This window comes from Ambystoma mexicanum, chromosome 1q (genome assembly GCF_040938575.1).
Source record: "Ambystoma mexicanum isolate Mex_15411 chromosome 1q, UKY_AmexF1_1, whole genome shotgun sequence".
NCBI lineage: Eukaryota > Metazoa > Chordata > Amphibia > Caudata > Ambystomatidae > Ambystoma > Ambystoma mexicanum.
In genome coordinates, this window is record NC_090922.1 from 606,644,091 (window position 1) to 606,665,900 (window position 21,810).

Consider the following 21,810-nt stretch of genomic DNA (forward strand, 5'->3'; position numbering starts at 1 on the left):
GGTGGTGGGTGCACCTATGGTTAGTTTCTCTTTGTCCCAGGGCAGCCAGGGATGCTGGTCCATCTCTGTGCTTCGCCCTATTTGAGTACCTCTTGGTTCAAACCCCAGACCAGTCCCTCATCTCGGGTTACCCTCCAGGGAACCTTGTGGGGTTTTCCACAACTCAACTCACCCTCGGTGGGGTCTTGGGTTTCACACTCTGTGTGATTCGGTTTCTCTAAAACCACCCTGAGGTGGGTCTGTAAAACCCCATCCTGCGGCCTGTTTGCTCTCATTCCGGCTTGGGGACTTGTGGATCATTCCTCAGCTTGGGTTCTGCTTATTCACGTCCTGTCCTTTGCTCTGGTTGCTCGTAACCCACCTTGGGGGACTGGTTAATCTCATCCTGCTTTGTGGTCTGGTGGCTTCCTCCCAGCCTTGGAGTTTGTTTTGGCTTTACCATACTCTGTATGCTTCGCAGGAATGCCTGTGTAGCTTCTCTTTACTTGCGGTACTCCTTGAGGTTGACATTCATGTCAGTCAACGTGCCCTTCCGAGAGGCTTCCTTCAGGATTTTGCTGTCGGCTTGTCATTACGTGGTTTTACTCGGACATTCGTTGATGCTGGAGACCCTATGGGACAGGGCTTTTCCAATCCGTGTCTCATCAGGGGAGCCATACATTCTACAGGCTTGCCTCTACTTTGCACCATCATGATGGGAATGTGCTCATCTCTGTCTGTAACTCCTCCCAGGATGAGATCTTTCTTCCTGCGCCACTCTGCGAGCATTGCACGGGTCCATAGCTCTTCCGGCTACTCTCTCCTTCTGGTTCACGACAGAATGGTCTCTTATCTTTCATGCAAAGAGGGGGTGGACTTTCCACCCATCTTCTGTCTCGGGTTGAAGACAGTGCCTGAAATGGGCCAGAAACCATACCAGCAATTCGTGCGTGAAGTGGTAAGTCATTATGAATGTTAACTTCCATGTAAGACACAGAGTTACAAGTTTCCTGGGATACGCAAGGATTATATGTATATCCCTGTTTAGGGATTGCCTGTCTCCAAATTGTAGGTCACACCCAGTGGGATCCAACTCGCCCTGTACCTTAGGGGCTGTTAGGCTTAGTGGGTTCACCCGTCTCTGCCTTGGGGAGTAGGAACAAATTCCCTAGATTCCTCAACATATATTTCTCCCTCTTCTCCTTTTCTTTCAACTCTGCATCTCCTTGTATCCACAGAGCATGGCTGATGCACCCCAGATGGTGCACAATATGTACAATTTCAGAACAGCCTTGCTGCTTTAAGACCACAACAGCAGTGATGAGCATGTATAAAGTGTCTTATTCACTAAACACAGCACTCTTCTCACTTACCTATTGTACTCACTTTCAATGGTAATACAATTGGGGGTCTTGATCCACCAATACAGCTTCCTACCTACAGATGCATAGAGACATGGACCAAGAATTAGTGACCAAAGGTCAATCATACTCACCAATTTTTTTGCAAAGAAACACACCTCTCAACCTGTAAGTTTTTCACCAACAGTCACCTAACTGGTCCATCAAGATGACATATATACATCTATTTTAACTTACATATTATGTTGAATCTGGAGGAAAACTCATGGAGTTGATGGTAGAGCATTCTCTAGGGATCGCTTTGGTATACCTATTCCTCACTGTATAGCTCGCAATCTGTAATAGAATGTGGTATTCCAGTTTTAAGAACTCATATCGATAGACTGCAGTATAACTACTAGTCAAATCACATACACGTTAACGATCAACAGTCATATAGAGCCGGAAGTACAATTGCACTCACTATTTAAACATTGTACACACATGAAAAAGCTGGGCGTACTCACTGTTGCGCATATTATACATTTTTCTGTCCAAAAGTATTGAAAGTGAGGGATGTGAGGTAGCTCAAATGCTATCGAACAAATGATTGATTCAATCGGGAGCGTCGTCTGTATGAGTCAGTACTTCTGAGCTGGCAGACGGGCTGTCAACAGAAACAAGAAGACAACTTTCTGTCTTAATCCCAAAACTTCTAAAACAACATATATGTGATGCTAACACACTCGTGTCTAATGGGATGGTGCCCGATCGAAACAGAAATGCACGTGGGGAAACTTAATCAACTGCGTAGGTCACTCGTCCTGTGTCCTTATACTCGTATAGGTATTAGGCCGGTAGCTCCTTCATCATTATGGCGCGCCATGATCTGAATAAGCGAGTTAAATTAAACGTGACAAAACCACATGTCTATGCAGTTTGCCATACATATTGGTGGCCATTTCAGAACGGGATTGACAATGAACTGCATTATGATCCCAAAGGCCGATACCATTTTAACCATGATGAACGCTCACGGCAGGGACCCAAACCGACTTGCTTTATGACATCATTCAAGGTGCCCATATTCAAAATATGATCCTCATTGTTATTAATGTAAACAGCAGATACTTGATCATGAGCATCTTCGAAGTATGCTGGCATATATTATATCAGTCAATCATGCCAAATATGCCAGAATGGTTATTCTTGACCATCTTGTGTTGAATTTAGCATATATTATGCCAGTCAATCATGTCGTTCATCCCTGTCATATGACTCTTTGTTAAAAAGATCATATGTGTCACTTCTCTTATTAGCCTTTGCTTATCTCTTTGTATATTCTGGCTCTGGTATAGTTTAGTTAGAATTGACCACTTAACATCATCAGAAGAATGTCCAGCCATCACAAAATGTCCTACCAAAAGTGCTGTTAATGCTCTATTTCTGATGGAACTTTTGTGTTCACCAATCCGAACTTTAATTGGCCATTTTGTTTTTCCAAAGTAGATCTTTCTACATGGGCACCAAATCACATAGATAATCCATGGGGTATTGCAATTTGTAAATTGTCGCTGTTGCCATGGGATATTTAGACCAATGTATACTGTTTTAGTTCTTATTGTAGAACTGCAACATATACAGTTCCCACAGGGACGATGGCCTGTTAATTTACTCTGGCCCCATGTCTACGTTAAGGTAGTTTGTCTTTTGGTAGTTTCATATATATCATTCCTGGTCACTAGTTCTTTCAAATTCCTACTTCTTTTGAAAGCACATCTTGGAATCTTGACAGGTTTAGTTCCCTTTGGCAAAGTATGGCAGTTCTTATTCACTATTCTCTTAATCTGGTTCGACAAAGTGTTAAATGTGCCCACCAAGACAATGCAGTCGTTTTCATCATGTTTTGATCTATATTCCAATAGGCCTTCTCGGTTATTGTTTGAAGCTCTTTTAAAGGCTCTTTTAACAATATTCATGGGACACCCTCTTTTCTTCAAATTTGTACTTAATGCTTTCACCTTCTTTTACAAACAATTCTTTATTGGTACTGTTCCGTTTTAGCCTTAAGAATTGTCCAACTGTTAGGTTTTCCCTGACATGTCTAGGGTCAAAACATATCATAAATCAAAGGTGAGTTTTTATCTGTGGATTTATGGAACGGTTTCACTTTAAGGACTCTTTCATCGTGGTTGGCGTAGATGGTAATGTCTAAGAAATTTAGCTGTGATTTGCTGCTCTTTGTAGTACATTTCAAATACGATTTTGTTGTTTAGCCAGGCAAAAAGACTTTCTTTGCTTATGGTGTCACCATGCCAAATCACAATTATGTCATCAATATATCTTTTCCACTCTCCGATGTTAATCTTAATGGGGTTGTCTTTGCTCAATATTTTGCTTTTTTCCAATAATTCAACAAAAAGTTTGGCTAAAGTTGATGCCACAGACCACCCCATGGCAGTGCTATGTACCTGTTGTTAAATTGAGAATAATGTTCAGTTAGTGCCATCTCAGTGCACCAAAGAATAAAGGAATTGGGAGTAATACCACCATGTCGTTTGGAGAGCAAATGTTCTTCAACCATGTTAAGTGTCGCCTCTTGTGGAAGGTTTGTATAAAGTGAGACGATATCCAGACTCAACAAGATTTCAGTTCGACTATCGAAGGGGTAACCTTCGGTTAGTTTGATGATACTCATGGTATCTTGTAAGGAGGATGGCATCTCAGTGACAAAACCCTTCAGAAACAAATCTGCGAATGTCGCTAATGGCTCCAGTATCGAGCCTGTCCCTGACACTATTGGCCTACCTGGGGGGTTGATCAATGTTTTATGAATTTTTGGTCGAGTGTAAAATTTGGGAATATTTGTATTTTTTACCACCAAATAGTCAGCTTCTTTTTTCGTTATCCATTTACGGGCCCCAGCTTTTTCTACCTTGCTAGTGCTCAAGGAAAGTGTTCTGTAGGGTCTATCATAATTTATTTGTAGAAAGAGGTCTCTTTTAATTCTCGGTCACATTCAGTGACTCCTTTGTCCGCTTTTCTAATTATTAGATTGTGGTTAGACCTGAATTTGTCTATTGCTTGTAGTTCTCTTCGACTTATGAAAAACCTTTTTTTCTTTCACGTTTGTTTCCATAGATTGCGCCTCTGCTAATACATGTTTTTCAAATACACTAGATTCTGGACTGTGCCTTGTCATTGGAGGACAAAATGTAGAGGCATTATGAAGACCACTATTGTGGTTTAACTCATCTGATGGATTCTCTTGAAAATACTGTTTTAAATGTATTTTCCTAAAGAGCTGTTGTAACTCCATCCGTGTGGTAAACCTATCATATTCGTTGGTAGGTACAAACCCCAAACCTTTGTTTACCACTTTACCAAAGTTTTGGAGTAGAAAATAATATTCATCGCTTTAAGGGCCTGATTCATTGAACCTTTCGCGCGGTGCAATGCAAAAGAGACTTTGCACTGTCAACAAACACGCAGATTCACAGAGCAGTGCAAAGTGCATTTGTGCAGTGCAAAGTGACTTTGCATTGGCTTTCTACTGACTTTGCACTTGCACTGACTTGCTCTCCCTGGCTACTGTGGATTCCCCTATTGATGTCAATCCTAGGCCTGTGGCCTCTTGATGGTCTCTCCTTGGCCTATGTCTCTTTAGCAGTGCTTAATTTGTGAGAAAACAAGGGGCAGGGCTCAAATATATTCTAGCACACCTGTGACACAACAGGGTGGGCACTGCCCCACCCACTGTTAACACGACCCACGGCTGCTCCGTACAGCCTCAACATATTTGAGGTTTAAGCTGCAACTGCCATCGGTTCATTAAGGGTGATTGATGCGCTGTACAATTTACAGATATCAATCCACGTTACATATTAGTTGTGTCTTGAAATATATTAAATGTTTACGTGTTTCTTTGAAACATCATCGCTATCCTTATGCTCTGATCCTATCGGTGGCAGGTAACATGTGTTCCCATTTAGCCACAGAATACATGCACAAACATGCAACAAATGATGGACAGATGCAGGAAAAACCATTACTAAACTGATGACCTTGCCTGTCAAACACTGCAGCAAGATCTTCCTGTAATGGGTAGTCACTAATGACAGGCACTTCCTCTTCGATATGGGCCTTTCCACTGACTTTGCCCCTGTGTTGGGGCTGCTCGCTGGTGATTGGCCTGTTGTTGTCAACCCACCATGCCGGTTATTACAGTATAGAACTTGCAGCAATGTCATGCAGGCTGAGTGGAGCAGTGTGCAGGCATGGCCAGCATCAGTGCCCAGCATTATCACCTTACAACTCATTGTTATTCGTGAAAACGGATAAATAGCCCTGCCAACCTGGGTCATCAGGTTCATGAATAACAATGAGCGAGCCCAGTACACAGAGACCCCGGCAGCGCACCCTGCAGTTGATTGTTCTATTATTTGGACTTGTTGATAGTTGAAATAATAATGTTGCCAAAATACTACAGCATAATCAAGCTAGGATCAGAAGTAAGTGCCAGGGCTCACAAATAAGTGCAGAGGGTGAGCCCTGGCAAGCCCTCCGCCCCCCCACCAATGAAGCACTGCTTTTTAGGGTCTCTATAGATGGTTTTGGCATAGGTGCCAAGTAGATGGAAGCAGAGGGGCCAGATGCCCCGTTCTCCTTGAAAAACAGGGGCAGAAGTGTAATTTTGCCCCAGGGGAGATTATCCATGTATTTGTATGGGGCATGTGGCAAGTGCTACCAAAAACGAAAACTTGAAATCTAGGTTGAGTGCTGTGCTCTGAAAGAAAACAGTCCCAAAAGACATGCAAGCTGTGACTGTCCATAGTGTCTCCTGGGGGCTCAGGCCTGGTGAAGTGTTAGCCTGCCCCTTGCAAAATTAGCAAGTGCTGCTCGCTGTATAGTGGGAAGGCCATATTCAAAGGAGCACCTGAGACATGATTGAGGGGACAGGCCCAAGCAGTTTGATACGTTGCCTAAATAGGCTGTCGGCTGTCACTGTGCAGCTCCTCGCCATGATAAACACCACATGGAACGCCTGAGCTCCTCCCTTTTCCTGGGCCTTTCTTATGGGATATAGACTGCCAAACTCAGTGCAGGCGGGCACACTGCTTGATCGCTTGACGTGGGCGTGTCTGTGCGTGTGTGCATGTGTGGGTGCATGTGTGCGTACGTGTGTGTGGGTGGGTACTTGTGTGGGTGCGTGAGCGTGTGTGTGCGTGTTTTCGTGTTTTTGTTCATTACTTTCTTTCTCTTCAATTGATGTATTTTTTTCTTCTTTTGGCTTTCTTCGTTTCATTTTATGTCCATACTTTCTATCCTGACTTTTTCTTTTTTTCTGAATCATTTCTTCCCAATCTTCTCACCTGTCAACCCTCCCTTTTTCAGCTCTATGTGAACATTTGGAAAAATAACTTTCGAAGCCCAAAATACCGAATTCTTTTTTTACTGCATTTTACCACATATATTGGGCTACTCAGCTGTGGGCTGCGCCGGAGTTGCTAGGTCTGGAAAAGACCCGGGGTTAAGCTGACGTCAGAACTGTCGGGACTGGGGGCTAGCTAGTCTTTTGGCTGTAGCTCCTGAGATTCTATCCGGGGCTACAACCATAGCCCCCTTAGCCCCTCCCCCCCTAGCAACACCCGTGGGCTGCGGTATTTTGGTATGATCCCCCCTTTTCTGTGCATCTTTTGTCCGCCTCCCACCCCCTATGATTTTGATGCTATCTCTCTGATATTCTCGCTCTTAAACAATGACCCCTCCAGGTCTTCTGGGTCACATGACCCTGGCTGATCCCATGCCCTGCTCCCCATCCCCACCACCTGCCTCTGAAACCTTCCTGGTGCCCTCACTCCGCCCACCTGTTCACCTGGCACCCATATAAAGATCATTAATATACCTATAGATTACAAGTTTTCCTATGTTGCAGCGTAGCTCAGTGCCATCCACGCCCACTCCCTTTGCAGGGGTGCAGCCCCTCTGTACTCTCCAATGCCAGGTTGCAGTGCACCCTCCTGATCACTGGACCCTCGCACACATCATGAGTGCAGGAACCCTCATTTCAGGGCATAAGCTTCACCTGCCCTCACTAGGAACGTGGGCCAAGGACAGGAAGCCCTGCTATCTTGCAGGGTGCAGCGCCCTTCCCCTTTTCTGGATGCTGTCAGTGCAGAGAGTCCTGTGCTCTGCTGGAGGTGAGGAATAGGACCCGATCCCAACGTGAGACAGCTCAGTCTTTTAACACATGCACACACCTGATGCAGAGATCTGTTTTACCCCAGAGGCCACACGTTTACACTCCAATAAAACAGCTCAACGGCTGTGAACCGATGTTCTCAATCAGAGTTGCAGCTGCCGAGAGAGATTGGGGAAAAGGAATGGAGGGGAGGCAAAGATGGAGGCCACGAGGGAAAGAAATGAACAAAGATGAGAAGGTAGGTAAGCAGGGGAAGAGAAAGACCCAGGGAGAGAAAGAGGCGGCGAGAGGGCTAGAGCTAGAAATGTTTAGGGTAGAGGAGAGGGAGGGCAGGGTGCAAGGGAAGAGAAAGAGCACGGGTAAGTGGGTTTGGAAAGGGACGAGCAAGGAAGAAAGAATGAGGGATGAGGCAGGGTGGAAGGGAAGAGAAAGGGCACGGGTAAGTGGGTTTGGAAAGGGACGAGCAAGGAAGAAAGAATGAGGGATGAGGCAGTGATGCATATATTGAGAGGAGGGAGGAGAAGGGGGGACTAAGGCAGTGTGTATGGGAGAGATGTAGGGAGCAAAGAGAAGTGAAATTAAACACTTGAGGGGAGGAGGGAGTGACAGATGGGAAAAGATAAAGGGAGGATAAGGAAAGGGTAGGGGGTGGGTGAAGGAGGGATATAGGAAGGAGGATTAAGAAGGGTTGGGGAAGGAAATACCAGAACAGAGGGGTGAAAGAAGGGATCTGGTAGATACGCAAAGTGGCCCCTCGCGGTGCAGGACCTCGTTTCCCAGACATTCACACCTAGGCACACACTCCAAGAGAGGCATGAAACAGAAAGATACCCAATGCTTGTGAAGCGGCCGGAAGGATACAGGAAGGGATTTGCCAGCCTCCACCCGGTGCAACAGAACCATAGCACCTCTGAAGTGCAAGGCCTCTCTGAGGCCATAGCTCCTACTCTGAAGTGCAAGGGCTCTCTGAGGCCATAGCTCCTACTCTGAAGTGCAAGGGCTCTCTGAGGCCACAGCTCCTCTGGAGTGCAAGGCCTCTCTGAGGCCACAGCTCCTCTGGAGTGCAAGGCCTCTCTGAGGCCATAGCTCCTCTGGAGTGCAAGGCATCTCTGGGGCCACAGCTCCTCTGGTGTGCAAGGCCTCTCTGAGGCCATAGCTCCTACTCTGAAGTGCAAGGCCTCTCTGAGGCCATAGCTCCTACTCTGAAGTGCAAGGGCTCTCTGAGGCCATAGCTCCTACTCTGAAGTGCAAGGCCTCTCTGAGGCCATAGCTCCTACTCTGAAGTGCAAGGCCTCTCTGAGGCCATAGCTCCTACTCTGAAGTGCAAGGGCTCTCTGAGGCCACAGCTCCTCTGGAGTGCAAGGCCTCTCTGAGGCCACAGCTCCTCTGGAGTGCAAGGCCTCTCTGAGGCCATAGCTCCTCTGGAGTGCAAGGCATCTCTGGGGCCACAGCTCCTCTGGTGTGCAAGGCCTCTCCGAGTCCACAGCTCCTCTGGAGTGCAAGGCCTCTCTGAGTCCACAGCTCCTCTGGAGTGCAAGGCCTCTCTGAGGCCACAGCTCCTCTGGAGTAGAGGCCTCTCTGAGTCCACAGCTCCTCTGGAGTGCAAGGCCTCTCTGAGGCCACAGCTCCTCTGGAGTGCAAGGCCTCTCTGGGGCCACAGCTCCTCTGGTGTGCAAGGCCTCTCTGAGTCCACAGCTCCTCTGGAGTGCAAGGCCTCTCTGAGTCCATAGCTCCTCTGGAGTGCAAGGCCTCTCTGAGGCCACAGCTCCTCTGGTGTGCAAGGCCTCTCTGAGTCCACAGCTCCTCTGGAGTGCAAGGCCTCTCTGAGGCCATAGCTCCTCTGGAGTGCAAGGCCTCTCTGAGGCCATAGCTCCTTGTGCAGGTGTCCATCAAAACTCAGAAATGGTTTCCATGTGTGAGAAGAATGCCCATTCTTAGCAGGCAGGCGTATGCATTCCATCAAGCCACAGCACCTCGGTGCCAACCTGAACCTCGCTGTTTGCAGTCTCAGCTGAGAGGCCTTGACTCGAATGGCCATACCTTATTGTCTACCTCAGGCCCCTCTTTGCAGCAGGTTTTGGGGCACCATAGGGTGTAGGCATATCTTGATTTTGAGCTGTCATTCTGATATACTGGAAATTTAGGACATGAACAGCTTACTGGAATAGTTTATTAGACTGGCAACTGTACGTGAAAACACATTTGCCTGGAAGGGTTACCTGTAACAGTTGTCATTCCACTACATTGTGTTTACATTCAGAATTCTTTGCTTGAGCTAGTCTGCTGGATGAAAGGCAGAGCCGTATGCTCTGATCCTTCAGGCGCATTACAACAAGGTCCCATATTTTATCCAACCACTTTAAGATGTTTACTTACTTGGTGCAAATGCTGTTTACTTTGACATCATTACTGTTAAGGAGTTGGTAAGTGCAAAATAAAATAAAAAGTTGCCCTTGTACCGAAAATCTAAAGTCGGCCCCCATGGGTCCCGGTACATTCCAGTGCACCCCTCAGTTGTACCAACAGTTGATGTTCCCCACCCATATGCAGCATGTCAGTGACCAGGCGGGTTTCCTCCTCCCCCAGGTGATTCCATTTGCTGCAGACTGCGACCAGGACGAGTGCGCATGCCTGGACCCCAAGGCCGAGGAGAACCAGCCTCGTCAATCCTCGCCCCGAAACGGAGGAGCCGGCGGCAACCACTGAAGAGCGCAGAAGCAGTGTTGGGAATAATGTGTATATGGCGTGTGCGCTCGTTAACTTATATGAAATACTCTGTAACCTGTGTATTGGGGTCATTAAACTCACGTGGCTGGTCGAGTTGTGATGTAGAGTTGCCTTGCGTCTGAGTTTCCTGGTCCATTCTCACAGAAGTCCTCCAGGATTTTCCTCTTTGGGCCGTTGGGTCACAAGTGGTCGGTCTTCACTGTGTTTTCTCCTCTGCCTTCTGAGCACGTGGATCCCACGCAGTGGTTGGCTGACCTGCAGAGACCTCTGGAGTTTTCCCGGTGAGCCTTTTTACCTTTGACCTCTTTGGTTCCATGTCATTTCATCGCGGGAGGTTTTTTCGCAGGGCTTTTTACCGCAAATCTTTTATCGAAAAAACCCATCGAATATTTTTAACATTTATATTTGGGGGGTTCCCCACCCAACTCCCCATTCCCTTTCAGTTTTTATCTATTACCAAAAACCCACATCCCATATATATATTTTTTAACACCCCCAACAAAAAATTCGATGGGTTTTTTCGATAAAAAATTCACTATAAAAAAACCCACGAAAAAACATCCCACCATGAAAGGACGTTGTACCCCCTGTTTTCACCCTATATCCATTTGAAACATGTTTAACTACTTGCTTATCCCTCTACGGGGACAAATGTGCTTAAAATTGTACCTTGTTCAAAAGTGCTTGAGTGGACAACCCACAAGTCCTGCATAGATAGGTTTCCCTTGCTTCATTTGTTCACACAGTGTTATGTGGGGCCCATTTCCAGGGCCACTTTTGATTCCCAGTCCACCCCCTGATTTCACACCTGCATGCATGGCAGAGATGTCATTATTCGGGGGCTAAAGAGGTGCGTGCCCCGGGCACCCACCCTGGCAATTCGCCTGATGGAAAGAATTTAGAGCACATAAATAACACATGCCATCATGTTCTGCAGTGTGCTGCCATGAGCCTGCTGCCTGGCTGTTGTAGTAGACACAGTTTGATATTCATGATGTCACAACTTATATAACGTTTTGGCCCTTCTTCTAGGACTATATTGGTCACGTGCAATAACTGAAGCTGAAATGCATAGTCATCATTTTGAGTGCCATGATGGTTCAGAAGATATCTTAATGTGCTAAGTACTTCTTGCAGTGATCTGAGTTTCTATGCCAAATCACAGTCACGAATCCCGGCAAGGCAGACTCTATGAAGTTGATAATGTTTGGTGCTAGTAACACGTTCCCTGCTACAACAAAAAGTGCCTGCACCAGAAATGTCTACTTATTAAAACCAACATGGCCTATACCATTTATCGGCATAGGCAATTAAGTAGCCAAATTCAAGACGGTGGAACCAAAGTGTCGAGGCTCATAGCGTGGCTTTGCCATCACGCGATACTGTGATCCTGGACAAATGATCCCATCCCACTGTATAGCAATATGGTGTCCCATCTCACATTCTGGTGGGTTTTTCAGCCCGCTGCCTGCTATGTCTTTTCATGTAGGGCCTTTGCATGCAAGGGGGGTCCTACAAAAGGGAGAGCTAACCACATGTCACAGGCCTTGAGCGAGTTTGCTTTCAGGTCTATTGCTTTGACACAAAAAAAACGCTCTGTGTTTTTGTATGATTTCAAATGTTCTTCATCTCGCGAATAACAATCTGCAGGTCTAAGTTGAACAATGAATACACACAGCTGACATTATCAAACAGGTTATTTCATAGGGTGTATTTAAAGCTTTTCAATACACGAGTGAGACCCAGATGAGGTTTTTCGAGCTCCCCACAAATAGAGTACTGGTACTCGTGTAATTCACTTGATGAATGAGTAAATAATGCTACCATAGACTAATTCTCCTTTATATTAACCTGTTTCCAGAAGGAATTTTCTTTTAAATATGATCTTGTTTGGTTATCCTGTGATGTGTGCACTTTCCAGGTTAGGTCTACAAAACATGATATTAATGTATTTAATGAAAGTCAAACATGTACATGTAATTGCACCTTGCTGCACAAAAAGAACCGAGTAGCAATGCGGCCAAGAACCAACATTGCATACTGCCCTCAAATCCCTGCTTCACCATTTAAGCAACGTGTATGATCCTAGGCAACTCAGTTAGTCTTATAGTGCTTAACCTGTCCGAATTGTCATTTCTTTAATATTTCAAAATTGTCAACCTTTAGTTTTTATGGTACAAAAATCCTCATTCATGGTTTAAGTGGCAATGGTATTGTTGCTTATGAAATAATAGTGACCTTTGATATATGTAAAACATCAAAGTAATGTGTTTCTTTGCTCACTCATGGCAACACTGCTTGCAATCCCTGGCCCCCTTCTAATCTCGGTCTATGTTTGTATAGGTGCACCCTCCTGGTAACATCAAATCGTATCCTCTATCTGTGCACGTTTGTGGTAACTGCTAATGGAATCCCCTGCCTACGCTGTGATGTGTGTGTCCTTCCTTATTGCTACCAATCGCTCTCCTGCACCCATGCTTGAGCACGTGCACATTCCCTGAGGTGGCTGCTCCTCTGAGTTCTGCATCCATGCTTGAGCACGTGCACATTCCCTGAGGTGGCTGCTCCTCTGAGTTCTGCATCCATGCTGGGACACGTGCACATTCCCTGAGGTGGCTGCTCCTCTGAGTTCTGCATCCATGCTGGGGCACGTGCACATTCCCTGAGGTGGCTGCTCCTCTGAGTTCTGCATCCATGCTTGAGCACGTGCACATTCCCTGAGTTGGCTGCTCATATGAGTTCTGCATTCATGCTGGGGCACGTGTACATTCCCTGTGTTGGCTCTCATATGAGTTCTGCACCCATGCTTGAGCACGTGCACATTCCCTGAGGTGGCTGCTCCTCTGAGTTCTGCATCCATGCTTGAGCACGTGCACATTCCCTGAGTTGGCTGCTCATATGAGTTCTGCATTCATGCTGGGGCACGTGTACATTCCCTGTGTTGGCTCTCATATGAGTTCTGCATCCATGCTTGAGCACGTGCACATTCCCTGAGTTGGCTGCTCCTCTGAGTTCTGCATCCATGCTTGAGCACGTGCCCATTCCCTTAGTTGGCTGCTCATATGAGTTCTGCGTCCATGCTGGGGCACGTGCACATTCCTTGGGGAGGCTGCTCCTCTGAGTTCTGCGTCCATGCTTAGCACGTGCACATTCCCTGAGTTGGCTGCTCCTCTGAGTTCTGCATCCATGCTTGAGCACGTGCACATTCCCTGAGGTGGCTGCTCCTCTGAGTTCTGCATCCATGCTGGGGCACGTGCACATTCCCTGAGGTGGCTGCTCCTCTGAGTTCTGCATCCATTTTGGGGCACGTGCACATTCCCTGAGTTGGCTGCTCCTCTGAGTTCTGCATCCATGCTTGAGCACGTGCACATTCCCTGAGTTGGCTGCTCCTCTGTTCTGCATCCATGCTGGAGCACGTGCACATTCCCTGAGTTGGCTGCTCCTCTGAGTTCTGCATCCATGCTTGAGCACGTGCACATTCCCTGAGTTGGCTGCTCCTCTGAGTTCTGCATCCATGCTGGGGCACGTGCACATTCCCTGAGTTGGCTGCTCCTCTGAGTTCTGCATCCATGCTTGAGCACGTGCACATTCTCCGAGTTGGCTGCTCCTCTGAGTTCTGCATCCATGCTGGGGCACGTGCACATTCCCTGAGGTGGCTGCTCCTCTGAGTTCTGCATCCATGCTGGGGCACATGCACATTCCCTGAGGTGGCTGCTCCTCTGAGTTCTGCATCCAGGCTTGAGCACGTGCACATTCCTTGGAGTGGCTGCACGTGCACATTCCTGGGGGTGGCTGCTCCTCTGAGTTCTGCATCCATGCTTGAGCACGTGCGCATTCCCTGAGGTGGCTGCTCCTCTGAGTTCTGCATCCATGCTGGGGCACGTGCACATTGCCTGAGGTGGCTGCTCCTCTGAGTTCTGCATCCATGCTTGAGCACGTGCACATTCCCTAAGTTGGCTGCTCCTCTGAGTTCTGCATCCATGCTGGGGCACATGCACATTCCCTGAGGTGGCTGCTCCTCTGAGTTCTGCATCCATGCTTGAGCACGTGCACATTCCTTGGGGTGGCTGCACGTGCACATTCCTTGGGGTGGCTGCTCCTCTGAGTTCTGCATCCATGCTTGAGCACGTGCACATTCCCTGAAGTGGCTGCTCCTCTGAGTTCTGCATCAGAACCTGTGCACCTGACTCTTGGCTGCTACTGCTCAAATGCGCCCTGCACCTGAGCTAGAACGCAGGAACCCCCACCATGGACTGCTAAGGTTGCCCTTGAAATGCCACTTGTTTGTTATTCTGATCACAACACGGATTAGGGGATGTAAGGGGACTCAACGGGAACAACTATGCTCCTTGTGACATCTGTCGGGGCAGCAAATAGAACTAGGGATTGTGATTGGGCTGACTTGTAGCATGGGGGAATGGCTGGAGAATGTTGGATCCCGTCATTTCTTTGGTTTCATGGGGGATGGGCCAGACAATACCATACGGTGGCCCTGGCGCACGCCCCTCATCGTGTCTTTAACCAGAACCTGCCATTAGACTTTGGTGCAAAAAACACCAACACAATCGTGATTTCGAAGCAAGAAATCCCAAAACATCTCAATTGTAGCATCATAAAGGGCCTTATAATTGCCACATAGTCACACACCAACACCGTGGAGGGCAGCAGAAAGGATGAGGGAATGAAGGCAAACGTGCTGCTGTGACATTCCATAGAAGGATTCCGTGTGCAGAAGCAGCGTGCAAGGGGCCGCGAGGCTTTGCAGGAATGTTAGGAAATGCACACATGCGTCTGCATTTCTGTGCACTCTGCAACACCATTTCTCACCACGGCCGCAGCTGATTAATATTGAGAAACATTCGGTTACATTGACGATAGTTTGATTTTAATGAATGCTTTTACACAATGCATGCCAGAGCCTAGACTAGAGGGTATGAAACCTCTGTACAAAAAGACCTATCCCGACCAAGCTATCTCAGTCATAAAATAGCGCCTCGAACAAAAGCAAATGGCACAACAGTGCACCACATGCACAAGCATAAGAAAGAAAGTTAAGGGGCCTCATTACGAGTATGGAGGTATCCATGGTGCCGTTAGCACCATGGCTACCCCTATACCGCATACCGGGTCCGGGTTCTCGGTATGGGGACTTACCGGGTCATTCCAACCTTGGCAGACCCGGTAAATCCCCATTCTGAAAACCATTCCCCATTCCCATTCGAGCCCCCATAGGGCTCAATGGGAATGGGGAAGGAGCTAATAGCGGGCCCACAAATAGCGGGCCCGTTATTATCTCCCTGGTCCCTTAGCGGCTCCCGCTAAGGGTGGCTGGTAAAACCAGACGGCCTTAGCGAAGGGACCTCGGAATGCGTCGGTAAGGGGTTAACCGCACCGGCATCCTTACCGGTGCCGTTAACCCCTTACCGTCACACTCGTAATGAGGCGCAATGTCTGAAGTGTCGACAGCATTAACCAAACCTACAGAAAGCCTCAGAGCAAAAGTATTTCCTAGTATTTTCATATCCTTTCAGAAATCAACACCGACTCCACTTCAAACCATGGGGGCATGTGCAGAGGCTGGTCTTTTTATGGTAACATTATGAAAAACATGTGTACTTTGGACCCTCCTTTCAATGAGCCACCAGATATAAGCAGTTGTTCTGCAAAATAAATGAAACAATGAAAATGCACAACCTTGCAAAAAAAAAAAATTACATCTTGAAAACCAGATTGACCATCTCCCCTGGAGAGGACATGCTTAAATGTTCACTTCAAAGGGAAATAACACAGTTTTGGAATATCTTCATTTTAGTGAACCTTCATAAAGCAAAGGGTTCTGCAACCTTTGGCTGTTCAGACGTTTTGGACTACAACTCCCATCCCCATCTGGCATAGTCAAAGGTAAAGGATCATGGGATTTGTAGTCCAAAACACGTGGAGGACCTTTGGCTTGTCATATATTCTGCACTACAATGCACACCTGCTCCATCCCGCATAGTGAAATGGTAGTGTGGGAGCCAGAGTCCAAAACATCTGGAGAGCTGCAGGTTGCAAACTCCTGGTTCAGGTTCTTTGGGTTGTTGGATATGGCTGGTCCAATTGTCTTTCTTTCTCACTTGCCCCGAGTGCCGAGCACATGCTCAGTGTTCAGCTAACTACTCTAATCCCGTAGAGTATGTGCCGTGATTAGTGCTTGAAGTGGGATACAAAATCCAAGGGTGGGATTCTGAAAGTGGGGGGGTGGCAACTTGGGCTGGATGGGGCCTGTCAAACAGCTTTGCACAATGATGGCTTTTTTTCATCCACACAAAGGCTGTCTTGGTTTCCGGCGAGATTTTACCACCATTTACAATGGTGGTAATAATATAGGCAGAATTACAGCATGCAGCAATTCCATGTAGCCCCAAGCCAGTGCAATGGACCTTCATAATGGTGAACAACAAAGGCCCTGAAACAGCTGGTAGGTTACCATTACTGCATGCCGTACGTAATGTTTACTCTGTTAGGCATCATTACGGTAGGGAATACCTCCAAACTCGTAAGGAGGCCCTAGGTGTCATTTGCAAATATCCAGCTAGCGTGCATCAGCTACTGTAAGCAGATCATTGAAGTCCCAACTGCAGTCTTACCTGAAAAACCTATTCTAGTCCTTAAATTGGATGAAATTGCACACCCATAGCACTCATGGGCCCGGGGAAACAAGTGCAGAATGACGAAGACGAGCCAAATGGTGGACTGTGCTCCTGACCAGGGACGAAGCAACTTGGAGGGCCTGGGCTTGGAGCTTCTTATACTCGCGACATGCAAGTTTCCCAAGCTTTAACCTTCCTTCAGGAGTACAACCAGTGATCAGATGAAAGAGCTATTGTCATTGGCGTTCTGGCATCGCTTTTCATCTCTTTGTAATGTGCTTACAGGCATTCATAAATGTATGCAAGGTGTATATATAATATTCTGTGAAATAACTTTGTTAAAGAGACACTATGGTTACAAGTAAATCGAAAAAACCCTGAAATTCGTCAGTTATGGTAAGCTAAGCAACCATAACTCGCACCACCACCATGCACTGCTAAGACTAACACCCAGGACATCAAAGATGACATCACAAATGTAAGTGATGACAACCCATATGTAGGCCACTTGTTTTGATTCATTAACATATCTAAGCCATGCGTTTTGGTTCACTGGCAGAATATGGAAATTCAAAGGTGCTATTTATCTAGACGTTAATCTTGTCATATTTTCTTAAAGTGCTTTCCTTAGAGTTTGGTCTCAGCTCATGGTGCATATACACAGGGAAATAAGCAGGCCTCAAACACACAAATCATTTGTATACATGAACATAAACTTTAATGTTATTGACATTTTTCCTGGTGATGCTGTTTCTTTCTTCCTTTCTTTAGTTTCCCTGTATGTGCCTCTGATATGTATGCGTTGTGGGTCTTCATATGTATTGTTTGTACTAACACAAGTGTGTAGTAAGTCTTGAATGTATTTATTCCATGTATAACATTACTGAAAACTCTGATAAGCAGCATTCATTATTTTACTATCGAAATTACCAGATAAAAATGTTTGTAGTTCTATATGATTAGGTTCCTTTAGTAACAACAACACTCCAATAGAATGGGCCTCATTACGAGGTTGGCGATAACCTGCCAGTGCTACTGGCGGGTTGCCACCGACCCTGCAACACTGATTGCCTGATATCTATTACAAGTGGCGGGGGATTGGTAAATTCCCATTGAGTCCTGAAGGAAGGGAATGGGGACACTGAAGCACCGGCACCACTGCTAACGGTGCCAGTATTTCAGTGACAGACATGCAGGTAGGGGCCTGATTTCCCAACAGGTCAGGCCTGCTGGCAGATCCGTGCCCCTACCTGCATTCTTGTAGTACGGCAGTCTGGAACGGGTGCCAGTATGTTGCTACCAGCACCCATATTTCTGGACCGCCGTACTTGGAATGAGGCCCAATGTTTTCTTTTGATGAGTACATTCTTTAATACATTAAGTAGTTCATGATAGACCCCCTGACATCTTGTTACCAACATTATAAACACAACCCCTTATAAGGAATTTTCATCCAAATTTATTTCATATGTGAAGTTATCAGTGATGTCATCAATATCATTTGTGATGTCATCTTTGATGTCCTGGGTGTTAGTCTTACCAGTGCACGGTGGTGATGCAAGTTATGGTTGCTTAGCTTTCCATAACTGGTGAATTTTCACTAAATTTCATAGGATTTTATTAGTGCAACTTAACCATAACGTCCCTTAAACTAAGGTTTTTCTGTGAATTTCATATGTTTATATCAGTGAACATGTTTCATGATGTTACATCACTGTAGGTAAATTATTAATAATTCCTCTTTTAATATATATGAAAGAACTGTAAACCTCCTTTAACAAACACATTTTTTGCAACGCATACTGATGTGTGTCTTTATCAGTAGCGCATGCTGTGGATGCATGTCATGGTTGAATTGCCTATAGCATGAGGCTCGACCATGACCCCACCCCCACCAAACCACCCCCATTATCCACTTAACTTACCCTGCATCCTAGTTCAGTGTTGCAGCCATGGGCAGTCTCCATAATGCATGGGGAATGGGCTTCCATCATGCCGCATTACCCAATAGGCATATCAGAGTAGACATTTGTCCTTGCCGAGGGCCAGGCCCAGTGCCCAGGCAGCAAAGTTATATCACTATTTTTTGTACTGACTTTTTGACACTTTGTAAAAAGTAAAACACAGGACAGATTTGCAAAGGCATGCTTGCAGGTACTTGCTGATGCTCCTTGTGCAGGTTTGTTGTAACCCAGTCCAGCACTTCAGGCTGTAGCCGCAAGCTGAATATTGTTTCCCATTCAAACATAGGGCTTCAGCCATGCTGCATGTCACAATAAGCAAATCAGAATATATATTTTTCCTTGCTCAAGGCCAGTCCCATTGCCAAGGCACCAAAGTTATATCACCATTTTTTGTACTTACATTTCAACACTTTAAAAAAAATAAAACATAGGAAAGATTTGCAAAACCATGCTTTCAGGTCCCTCACAAATGTTTGCTGTAATCCTGTCCAGCAATTGGGGCTGTAGCCACAAGCAGAATATTTCTGCCCATTCAAACCTTTCTAGATTTTTAAAAAATCTTTACCACATAGCCAGTCCCTAGTGGCCATGCCCACTTTAACCCCATTTCCGGTCGCTCATGGTCATGGCCAATAGTCAGATTGTCCGGGTCATGGCTTTTGGCCATGACCCGGATAATCTGGCCACTGCCCATGGCCACAGGCTATACCTCAGTCACCAAAGGTATATCAGTATTTGTTGTGCCTACATTATGAGACTTTCCAACAACAACAAAAAACACGGACACATTTGCAAAGCCGTGCTTTCGGGTCCTTGCCAATGCTCCTTGCACGAGTTTCCTGCAAATCCGTCCATGTTTTATTTTTTGAAAAGTGTCAAAATGTACGTACAAAGAATAATCCTATAAGTCAGCCCACACTTGTCAAAATCCATTTAGACTTTGCACAAACATTCAAGATTGGGTCTATAATCATTGGGAAAACATCTGCAGCAGATTCGTCAAACAGCAACCAAGTTATAAGCCATCTAAAAAATGTGGAAACCCCCTCAAATCTTTCCCCCTCTTGACAAAATCCCACCAAACTTTGCAAAAACATGCAAACCTGGGTCTAAAATCTTTTTTGCAAACTATTGTGCAGGTTTGTCAAATGGCACCAAATGTAGAAGCTTTCCAAATATTTTGGAAGGCCTCTCTAATCCCCCCCCCCTTGTAGCGAAACAGCAACAAGCTTTGCAGAACCATTCAGGTTTAGGTCTAAAATTATATTGCAACATTTCATGCAGTTTCATTGAGTGGCACCAAAGTTATAAGCCATCCAAAACCTGCTTTTCACTGACCTTGTAATACAGAAATATGCATGGATGCTCCCAAACATCTCAGATGTTCGCGGACATACGAGATGAAAAAACACCAGATTTTTGTCTTTTTATGGCCATATCCCATCCCATCTTCAACACTGATCACTTCCCCAGAGATAGTTTCATTAGTTTGACAAGCGTAATGTTGTGTTTTTAATATTTCTTTTTTACGGCGATGTCAGCAGACTATGGGCGCTGTTCGGGAATCCAACATGGCATCCGTTTGAAACGTTTTTGACGCACCACACATTTTTTATTGGCCAATCTGCCAGCTCCTATGATGTCTGCGAACATCACGCTGCTCTCCTATTGATCCAGATGCATCTGCATACTCGAATCAGGAAACAAGTCTGCAGACCAGACCCAGATATCACACATTTATTTTTACCTACTCTTTGCCCATTTAAAATTGAAACTACTGGATGGATTTACACCAAATTTACAAAATCACGCTTTTGCAACCAAGCTGCTGCTCCTGGTGCAAATTTGGTAAAATTCCATCCAGCGGTTTGGGTGTAGGCACGAGCAACATTTCTTTTCCATTGCGTCTACTAGGATTTCCACAAATTTTGGGACCCCCCGAAACCGCACCAAAATTTGCAAAATCATTCTGAGGGGACAATATACTTTGTTTGCAAAGTTTGGTGAGGATTCATCCGGGGGAGGGGGCATGTTATAAGCCACCCAAAAAGTGCTCTTTCTATAAGTTGAACAACTTAACCATAACTGCAGAGCCACTACCACAGGTCCTGTAATGAGTGTAAGAAAACAGTGTGTATTGTAATATCTAGACATTACGCAACATATCACAAATGTCCAAGTGTTGGATAAGAAGTTATAGTCATTCGCGTTTGTTTGTCTACGAGCCCATCGTCACACATGCATCACTCAGTACATACAACTATTGGATATTGATATACGTTAAGCAACATGAACATGCATGCAGGTAATGTTATGAAGCATATGATAACAAATCTAACAGTGTTCACATGTATAAAGGAGTGTGGGAGCCCCTCTACTGAGAATGAACATGTGTCAAATACCCTGTTCTTTTGAATGTTTTCCACTCTGGAGGGTCTACAACCACATTTTAGCTCACTGCAACCTTCACAGAGGAGAAATATCAGTTTGCATATCAGTCTTTGTCCCACCAACAAAGGCAGTCTAGCACCGAAATACTAGGCAAATCTCCTGTGAACAAGAGTACCATCAGCAACCCCAGACACGTGTTTCGTCCGTTGGGCCTCATCAGTGAGGTGAAGCGGAGCCTCTCTAAGACACAGTGAGCAAGGGGTCCACATCTTGATTACCATGGGTTACTTAGGGTGAAACCCCAAATTTTACAAAGTTACAAAGGAGTGTGAGAGCCCCTCTACTGAGAAGGAACATGGGTCAAACACTCTGTTCTATTGAATGTTTTCCACTCTGGAGGGTCTACAACCACATTTTAGCTCACTGCCACCTTCTCAGAGGAGAAATATCCATTTTCATATCAGTCTTTGTCCCACCCACAAGGGCAGTCCACCACCGAAATGCTAGGCAAATCTCCTCTGAACAAGAGTACCACAGCACCCCTAGACACATGTTTCGACCTAGCCAGGCCTCAT

At 45.9% G+C, this 21,810-nt stretch overlaps 1 protein-coding gene across 1 annotated transcript in view; it reads left to right on the forward strand.

The window, feature by feature from the left end:
* PAPPA2 (pappalysin 2) overlaps positions 1 to 10,354 on the forward strand; it is a 1,097,660-nt gene extending 1,087,306 nt beyond the window's left edge. Inside the window, exon 22 of the mRNA XM_069641146.1 lies at positions 10,108 to 10,354. Coding sequence (XP_069497247.1) covers positions 10,108 to 10,227 — 120 coding nt within the window. The 3' untranslated portion in view covers positions 10,228 to 10,354. The remainder of the gene's footprint in view (positions 1 to 10,107) is intronic.
* Positions 10,355 to 21,810: the final 11,456 nt, after the last annotated feature.